The sequence below is a fragment of the Leuciscus leuciscus genome (genome assembly GCF_965113295.1).
Source record: "Leuciscus leuciscus genome assembly, chromosome: 20".
In the NCBI taxonomy this organism is placed as follows: Eukaryota; Metazoa; Chordata; class Actinopteri; order Cypriniformes; family Leuciscidae; genus Leuciscus; species Leuciscus leuciscus.
In genome coordinates, this window is record NC_138744.1 from 27,969,908 (window position 1) to 27,980,128 (window position 10,221).

The 10,221-nt window shown below is 40.0% G+C and overlaps 1 protein-coding gene across 1 annotated transcript in view; it reads left to right on the forward strand.

Moving 5' to 3' along the window:
* scgn (secretagogin, EF-hand calcium binding protein) overlaps positions 1 to 9,926 on the forward strand; it is a 36,624-nt gene extending 26,698 nt beyond the window's left edge. Inside the window, exons 8-11 of the mRNA XM_082150472.1 lie at positions 6,571 to 6,616; positions 6,737 to 6,796; positions 6,956 to 7,024; positions 9,580 to 9,926. Of these exons, the coding sequence (XP_082006598.1) occupies positions 6,571 to 6,616; positions 6,737 to 6,796; positions 6,956 to 7,024; positions 9,580 to 9,708 (304 nt within the window). The 3' untranslated portion in view covers positions 9,709 to 9,926. The remainder of the gene's footprint in view (positions 1 to 6,570; positions 6,617 to 6,736; positions 6,797 to 6,955; positions 7,025 to 9,579) is intronic.
* The last annotated feature ends 295 nt before the right edge of the window (positions 9,927 to 10,221 follow it).

A 10,221-nucleotide genomic window follows, 5' to 3' on the forward strand; every position in this document is an offset into this window, starting at 1 on the left:
ATGCACTTGAGAGATCCACACACACAAGGCAATCCACATTCGATAGGATCCAGACATGGAAATCCACAAATGCACGGGAGAGATCCATTCCAATCACATGGATTGTACATTATTGTCATTTATGTTTTTGCTTACAATCTACAAAACCCTTTTCACCTGTAATTTCATGCACAACAAATCACAAGTCTTTTGCATTGGTGTTCTGCCTTAAAGGGTTAGTTCACCCAAAAATGAAAATTCTGTCAGTAATTACTCACACTTATGTTGTTCCAACCCCGTAAGACTTTCGTTCATCTTCGGTACACAAATTAAGATATTTTTGATGAAATCTGAGAGCTGTCTCACTCCTTCATAGGCTGCTATGTAATTTCATATGCTGGCCTAGAAAAGTTAGTCAAGACATCGTTAAAATAGTCCAAGTGACTACAAGGCCTGAACCTTAAGTTTATCAAGTGAAGAGAATATTTTTTGTGCGCAAAAAACAAACAAAAATAATGACTTTATTCAACTATTAATTTTCTTTTGGTTGGACCTCTGACGTGAGTTCACGAGAGCGCCACGATGCATGATGCATGATTATGATGCTATTTTCTTCTAGATCTAATGTACCACCGAATCAAGCTTCATTGCATTATTTTCCTGTTATCACTGTCAAGCTGCTTTGAAACAATCTGTATTTTAAAAAGCGCTATATAAATAAAGGTGACTTGACTTGTATTTGTGGAATCTTTTGAGATGGTCGCTCCGCAGCCTTGATTCACAAATGCGCACAAGCCTATGTTTTTTTATATATATATAATTATTTAAAAAGTGGGTCCCTCGTGGGAAAATGTAGGTCCCATGGCCAACTTAGTTGAGAACCACTGCCCTACATTACCTGCAAAGATGCGATATGGTGTCTTTCTCCAGAGGACGCTTACTTATGAGACTTGTGAGACAACTGAACTCTAAACATTTAATATTTCACTAAATATCATATACATAAATGTAAATATAGAGTAAAACCAAGAGATTAAAACATATTAAGAAAACCATTCAGATAAAAGGAAAGTGAGTCTTTAAACCCGTATGTAAAGTGTGAATGCTTCCACATAATTTCGTAACCAACAAAGTAAAAGATTTCTTTCAAAATAATCCAAAAGTTTTACCCTCAAGTCAGAGGTGCAGGAAGTATAGGGGTGCTGGATTTTCACAGGATTGTAAATGCAACCCAAATGTTTGTTCATTTACATTTATTAATTTTTAGCATTTAGTACCTTATTTGTAATAAACACTTTAAGACTATTGGGCTATTAAAAAAAGTTAATGCATCTCTACCCCCTCTACTCCTAAATGCAAGTCCACCTTTGGTGTTGTGTAAGGTAGGCTGTTTTTTTTTCCCGTTTTTTTTTTCTTTTTTTTCTGTTGCTTTGCATGATCTTTTATTGTATATGACAGTGTAAACAGCTCAATAACCTTTTATTTAAAGGCTTAATTTAGGTCTGGTAGACCAGTCCATTGCATTACGATTGCAAGCAGTATCAATAATGTGAAAATGTGATGTGCAGTCAAATGTCCTCGTTTGTGCTGTTTAAATTAGTGTTCTCACCGATATGCTTGCTGTGCTTCATGGAGTTTTGATGTGTTTTATAGACTTGATGTTGTTTCTTATTTAAATGTGGAGAACCCCAACATGAAATGAACCACAACACTAAAAATCTCTTTAAATCCAATGGTTTTGGGCACAGTTGCCAAACAACAGACTTTCCAATCTGTATAAACAATGAAACAATCTATTTTCTTAAAACAATTCATATTATCTCACATATTAATGTGCAACTTGCAAGCATGATTTTTGTAATCATACTGTAAGGATTGCATAACAAATGAACAATAATAAACAAAATATACACAACATACACAATATACACAACAAAAATGAAATTCAAAAATTCTGTCACCATTTACTCACCCTTAAGTTATTGGGACAGATAGGCTTGTGAGCATTTGTGAATCAAGGCCGTGGAACGACCGTCTCAAAAGATTCCACAAAAACAAAAGCACATATTCACGGATATTCTTAAGGCAGAACACCAATGCAAAAGATTTGTGATTTGTTCATGAAATTACAGGTACAGATAAAGCATTTGTGGACTGTGAGCTAAGACACTAATGACAATAATAAATTATTGCTGTGTGTGTGGATCTATTGCATGCATTTATGTATTGCTGTGTGTGATCTATTACGTGCATGTGTGGATTGCCTTGTGTGTGTGGATCTATCGCATGCATTTGTGGATTGCTGTGTGTTTGTGTGTGGATCTCACACGTTCATTTGTAGATTGGTGTGCGTGTGTGTGGATCTCTTGCATGCATTTGTGGGAGGTTTAGATACTGTTTTCACTCCATACCTTATGACTTAGGGAGGATCTGTTTCTATCAGTTTTAATGACAAAATAAAGGCATAGAACCAGTTTATTTGTAGTGCACTGACAACATAGTTTTATATAGTTTATAAAGTTTAATAAAAAGGTTAATACTAATATATATTACAAAAAAACCTAGAATTAATACTTATGGACTTAACTGCATATGATAACTTTACACTCATTTGAATGTAACCTACCATCCTATGACATAAAATTTATCTGAATTTAAATGATCTCATGGATGTCGCTGTTGTGGTTCATGGTTATAGTGGTACCAGTACTGGCTGCAGTAAATGTGGCATATTCAAACTATTTTGACATAGTTCTTTTACATTTACCTGCTTTAAATGCACATTGCCCGCCATGCACAGTTGTCCTAAAGCCATCGCTAAAGACATCGCCCTAAAGGGTCATCGCTGCTTGCAGCTATATTTTTCCTATAAGATCACCCTTAGGTTTCCCTTAAACTTAAGGGTGTTGCAGAAAGTACATTTACATTTACATTTACATTTAGTCATTTAGCAGACGCCTTTGTCCAAAGCGACTTACAAATTAGGACAAAATTCAGCGAGTCATCATAAAGAGGCAAAAGCAACAACAACGCAAGAAGTGGTCAAAATACGAAGTTCAGGTATTATTCAGAGTAGCATAAGCCTGATAAGTGATGTTTCAAAGGGAAAGGAATTTTTTTTATTTTTTATATAAGGTTAAGTGCTCACGGAAGAGATTGGTTTTCAGCTGTCTTTTGAATGTTGTCAGGGATTCTGCATTCCGGATGAGGGTGGGGAGAGCGTTCCACCAGCATGGAACTGTGAATGAGAATGTTCTGGAAAGTGATTTTGTGGCTTTCTGTGATGGAACCACGAGACGTCGCTCGTTGACCGATCGTAGGTGTCTGGTAGGGATGTAGACTCGTAGGAGTGAGTGAAAGTAGGAGGGAGCTGAGCCTGTGATAGTTCTGTAAGCAAGCGTCAGTGCCTTGAACTTGATGCGAGCAGCGAGAGGTAGCCAGTGCAGAGAGATGAACAGAGGAGTGACGTGGGCCCTCTTGGGCTCGTTGAAGACAAGACGAGCTGCAGCATTCTGGATCATCTGTAGGGGTTTGGTTGCACATGCTGGAAGTCCAGCCAGAAGAGCATTGCAGTAGTCAAGCCTAGAGATGACCAGGGCCTGGACGATAAGTTGTGTTGCATGCTCAGTTAGGAAAGGCCTGATTTTCCTGATGTTGTGCAGTGCAAACCTGCATGATCGAGCTGTCTTTGAAATGTGATCTGTGAAGGTCAGCTGGTCATCAAACGTTACTCCAAGATTTCTGACCGATCTTGATGGGGTGATTAATGATGACTCTAGCTGGATGGTGAAGTCGTGCTGTAGAGACGGATTGGCAGGGAGGACGAGAAGCTCAGTCTTTGCCAGGTTGAGCTGCAGGTGATGTTCCTTCATCCATGTGGAGATGTCCGCCAGACAGCTTGAGACCCGTGCAGCTACTGTGGGATCATCTGGTGGAAAGGAGAGGAAGAGCTGCGTGTCATCAGCATAGAAGTGGTAGGAAAAACCGTGTGCCTGTATGATGTGTCCCAGTGATGTGGTGTAGATGGAGAAGAGGAGGGGACCAAGAACTGAACCCTGGGGAACACCTGTGGTCAGCTGATGTGCTCTGGATACCTCACCTCTCCATGCGACCTTGAAGGACCTACCTGTGAGATAGGACTCAAACCAGTGGAGTGAAGTTCCTGTGATGCCCAGTGATGAGAGGGTGGACATAAGGATCTGATGATTCACCGTGTCGAAGGCAGCAGACAGATCTGGGAGAATGAGGACTGAAGATTTAGAAGCAGCTTTTGCGATCCGTAGGGCTTCTGTGACTGACAGTAATGCAGTCTCAGTTGAATGTCCTTTCTTGAAGCCAGATTGGTTGACATCCAGCTGGTTGTTTAGAGACAAGAAGGATGTTAGTTGGTTGAAGACAGCTCTTTCAAGTGTCTTCGCAATGAATGGTAGGAGAGAGATAGGTCTGTAATTCTCTACAAATGATGTGTTTAGCGTGGGTTTTTTGAGCAGTGGAGTAACCCGAGCCTGCTTGAATGCTGTAGGGAAGGTGCCAGTATGGAGGGATGAGTTAATGATGTGTGTGAGTGATGGTAGAAGTGTGGGAGAGATGGCTTGTAGAAGGTGTGAGGGGATGGGGTCAAGCGGGCAGGTGGTAGGGTGACTGGAGAGGAGAAGTGTAGATACTTCTTCCTCGGTTAGCGAAGAAAAGGAGGACAGAGGGGTATTGGCTGTGGAAGGGGTCGGTCTGGGTTCCTGTGTGTGTGGAGTAAAGTAACTCTTAAGAGTGGCTTGCACCAATATGGATTAATCTTATATTAAATCAAGGTTTATCTAATAATTTTGTTGCACCAAACTTTAAACCTTGTTTAAAAATAAGCAGGTTTGCATTTAAACCATCATTTTGATCCTGGATTTAATTTATATTTAATACATTAACTTTAATCCTGTTGCACCATAACTTTAAACTCAGATTTAAATCTTAAATTTAACATTTAAATTTACAGGTGAGGTTTAAATAACATAACACAAAGTGCACCTACAATTAAAATTTGTGGCTGATTGAACAAAGACAGAAATAGTGGGTGTGTCATCAAGTCTCATAAAAAGCCAGTAGATTGTGAGGGTTGTGGCAGCCTGTAATCGAGTCTGGGATGCAGGTCCGTCACTCATCTCTGTATGCCTTGGTGTCGGACAAAGAAAAGAAGAAAGGAATATATTTAGCATTTAATGTCATTGGTGATGAGGTGAGCATCAGTGATCGTGCCGCTCCACGCGTGGCTGCTGCTAGGCGATCAAACAGACAGGGAGGTAGTCACTCTGTGAATCATGCCAGTTGCTTTTTCTTATCTCGTTTTTTTGTCATATGTTATGCTGCCATATTACTCCATTGATACCATTAATCATAGATATCATATAATAAAGGCTAGATGTCTCGTCCGTGCTGCTGGCCAATGGAGGTCGACGTCCGCACACGGCGGCCATTTTGCCACTGGGAGCTCGCTCACTCGTAACATTGTGTTAATGGTGCATGTACTTTTTAAATAACCATAACTTGCTCAATTTTCTACCGATTTTCAAACGGTTTGGTTTGTTATAAACGTCAGAGATGTAGTTATGACACGGCATACTTATCAATAAATATAATATTATATATTTAAACATGTTCAAGTATCCAGAATTATACCGACGTTAATAACGTTTGTAAGAAACCAAACCGTTTGTAAATCCGTCAAGATTTCAGCGAGATAAGAGGATTTGTGTTCGTGCTGATCACTCACCTTACTTCAGATACCACAGAGCTTACCAGAAAGCTTTCCTGTGACAAGATGGCCGCCGGTGTGATGCCGTTCGAGACTCCTCCTTAAGACATCTAGCCTTATAGGGATATCTATGCCATTAATATATTTCCAGACCAAGCGTGCCGCACAAGCCCTGAAAAGTGAAGCCAAAACATCTCGATCGCCCCCCGGTGACTGGTCCTAGTATAGGTCATAATAAACCCGCCTCCCCGTGTTATTCAACGGGACTTGAGACCAACTAAACAATTTAATTACACTTCAAATATCTTTTTTCCGAAGGTGGTTTCTGTCATTAACTGTAGTTTTTATCACGCTGATGTAAATTCAAGTGTTTGTTTTTAAAATAAGTTTGTTTTTAGTTAGTTATTTGATGCTATAAAAACGGTGCTGTGACATCATGATTGACAGCTGTGATTGACAGGTTCTCTGAGCGAAATAGTCATTGAAGCACCAACAGACTTTTTTTCGGGATCTTCTGAGGACTGAGGAGATTGGAGCTTTAAATTTAATTTCTAAATTTCTATAATTAATTATTTCACACCGAGAGTGAGGGCGGGGCCTTAATTTCGCGGCTTTACTTCCTGCTCACTACTGCGCAGGTCTGGTCCCGAAATCGCTACTGCGCAGACTCAAACCCCAAGATGTCAGCGCCATATCGGGACACTGGCGGCTTCAGTTCTCACCAATGGAAGAGAGTGAAGGGGCGTCGTCCATATTTTTTTACAGTCTATGTTCCAGACGTATGAAATCCACACGTGCTACCACAATGTTTTCATTGCCTGCCTTCTAATTTAACTGTATCTCCTTCCCAGAATTCTGGCTCTACAAGAGAACTTCCTGTTGCAGTTCAAAATGGATGTTAGTACCTTTTCTCTAATTTATTTAGAGTACTTTATCTCAGATTTTTTTCCCCTGCTTGTGACACTCAAATTTAATGATAAAGTGCATGATGCTGTCATGATTTATCGCCCTCCACAGGCCAGTAGTCAAAAGGAGAGAAAGAGAGACTTTGAGAAGATCTTTGCTCACTATGATGTTGTAAGATTTTTTTTAACCTTCAATTCACTTTGCATCAATCTGAGTAGACTGATGATTTATTACTTTTTTAACAGTATGTCTTGTTTATTGTTGTGTATGAGTATCACATTAGATACATATCCTGATGTTCCATCACTTAGTGGTTGGCTCTGATTCTAGAGTAAGACTGGAGCACTTGAAGGTCCAGAAGTGGACGGGTTTGTCAAAGACATGATGGAGCTTGTCAAGGTAAGTGATCGATTGCTGTAATAAAGTAATAAGAGAGGGAAAAAAAATCTTCGTCCGGTTCCCACAACGCACTGCCATCTGGGCCTCCACCAGCTGGGTGATGAACTCCACGGTGCCTTGCGGTGGTGCTGGATAGTCCTCGGTGGACGGCTCGACACTACTTCGCCGCCTGGTGGACGGCGACAGCTCCTCTGGGCAGACTGCAGGAGTCCCCTGTTCCCTGCTCCTCCCCATCATGGTGGATGGCAGCAGGCTCTGGCCCACGGCGAACGGTGGCGACTCCTGCGCTCCCTCACGGATGGCAGCCACCTCTCCAGAACCCAGGCGGCCGGCAGCACCGCCTCGACAGGCAACAGGCTCTGCACAGCCATGCGCGATGGCTCTTTGACAGCGCGTTCCTCCTTCCTCCCGGGTTTTGGCACCAATGTAGCAAGGTTAGATGTTGTGGGAAGGAGGCGGCGGGAACCGGCAAACAATCAACAACTTTAATAATGAAATAACCAAACAACAAAACGAAAGTAAAAGACAGCAGCCCCTCACGGACGACTGCTGTTGCATATAATAAAACATAAGTCCAACTAAAACAGTCCAGGCCTGGTCCTCTCTCGATCTTCCCTGTCGTCGCTCTCCCTTTTATGCTTCCGCTCCTCCGTGAGAGATAAGAGTAAAAGACACACCTGCGCGTGTGTCGTGCATGTGTCGCTTATTATCAATCACAACACTGGCCTCGCGCCGTTCTCCCACGGCCCTCGGCCTCGTCCTGCTCGCCACAACGATGTTATTCAAAAAAATAGAAACCTTATTTAAATAAACATTTAAATAAGTTAAACAAACATCAACTAGCACACACTCGCAAGGATAAACATCGATTAACGTGAAACTTCAGGACTGAACTGCACTACACTACACTACAAAAGCCTAACAAAAAGTCCCCAGCATTCAGTAAGGCCTACACTAATATAACAGTAATTATATTTATAGGCCTATGTATGTTAAGATGAACTCTCAGAGAAGAGGCAGGATCCAAGTGCAGAGAAAATTTATTAGAAAGATGCCAAACAAACAAAATAACCAAATAAAAGAAAATCCAAAGAAGCAGGGAGCAGAACTGAGAAACAACAACGCAACACCCTACAAAGGAAAAGACCAGACAAAGAACACAGGAAACACAAGGAATTATATAGGGAAACATTAACAAGATAACAAGACAAAGCTGAACATAATCACAACACTCATGAGCACAGGCAAAGGACACTGGGAAAAAGAGCTTTAAACCGATTTGGCTTATCGCGACTTTTTGTCCAACAAAAGACAACATTTAATAACATGTTTTTACTCCAAACTCATTTCATAACACGTTTGAGCATCCTTCTGTGAGATGATGTGGCTTCTTACACAGAATAAGGCAGTCGTGTGTTTATTTGCATGTTTAATCAGTCAAATCATTTTAATCTTCTTTTTATTCAGCTACAGCAATGATGCCCGATAGGGATTTCCTGGAATGATGTGCATTATCATACTTCTGCGGCGGGGCATATTTGGCGTGTCTTCGTGAGACACCCTCTGGTGTTCAGATGAAGCAGCATTTATTATCGATCAGCCGTTCTGCACTGACAAGCTGCGCATAAAATAATCGCAGCCTTTGCCAAATCGTGTGCGGTTTCATTGCTGCATAATCGTGCAGCCCTAATTTTCAGTGAAGGTGATAATTTGGTTGTAAATTAGTTGAATATGGAGTTGTGTCAGTAATGTAGTTTGTAAGATTAAAGAACGATTTAAAGATGACAGAGACCACAGTGCGAAAAGGGCATTATCCTATTTGACTTATATGCATAGAGTTTAATTTGAGCTGTTTTTGCAATAGTTTGGCATAACCAAATGATATTATAACCGAACATTACCAAACTAAAGCTATAACTTTAAAATGCATTTTCATGAGTGTTAAACAGGTTGAAGCATTTTGATTAAAATATGTATTTTCATGCATCATATAATGTACACAAAAACTAGTTTTATAACAATACTGTAATGGGATCTTCATAAAAGAGTCTTGTACATAGGAAAAATACATGAGAGTAATATGTTACTGTATTGAGAGGACCGAATGTGTGTGTTCTTACAGAACATTGTACCTCTGACCTATTAACTCTTAGATTGTGACTTTCTGTTTTACAGCTTTGGACAAACAAGCTTATATTGTATACACTACTTTTATACTTATGTACTATAACATGTGTATATACTACACTTTTTTTCCACACAGAACATACACAAATAGTTTCTAAAAGGTGCATCTAGTACAACATTAGGCTTAAGTATTTGGTTAATTTGCATTATTAACTGGAAATTAAAAATGAATTGTTGGATTCTTAAAGTCCCCAAAAGGGGCGTGTCACTAATTCAGTCATGTTATCAAAATCTCACTCCAGCCAGGCAACCAAAGCTGGCAGCCCTGGTACAATACTACTAATAATTGTCAATAGTGGCATCTGTTTGTGACACTTTGTCTCTTTCTCTCTATTTGCCTCTTTATTCAAACCCTTTTTTTTTCTCAGCCCAGTATCAGCGGAGTAGATCTGGATAAATTCCGTGAGGTTCTTCTGCATCACTGTGACGTGAATAAAGACGGAAAGATTCAGAAGAGTGAGCTGGCCCTGTGTTTGGGAGTGAAGCTTAAGCCATAGTCATCATGCTGACTGAAGTTCTCCAATTTGCTAAAGATCACTGTATTTCAATGCTGTATTTGGAAGGTGAAAGCATTACGTATAACTTGTGTATCGCTTGTTTGCAAAATATGTTATTGTGAAATAAATTGAAAGGAAATGTATTCACTTTGCTTTTAAAACCATCCACTTTTGCAACAATAAAAGTATGAAAATGAAAGGATAAAAACAGACTTTGATTTGGTTCCATGGTTTACATGGTTTGATTCCATTGATGGTACTTTTTTTTTTTTTTTTTAATGTACTATTTGTTTTGGTTTTTTTGTTGTTGTAAAATCCGGCACATTCAGATTTTTTATAGACCTTATCTACCACATAACTGAAAGCTGTCTCAGTGGAACAGTTATAATATATTTTGAATCAACCTGAAAGAAAGCAAAGGATATTTTGATCATTCAGCTTGAATTTTGGTCAAGATCATGTATCCATTTACACCTGCTCGGGAGAGGCCAGTTTGTTGTTTCTAAGGCCACT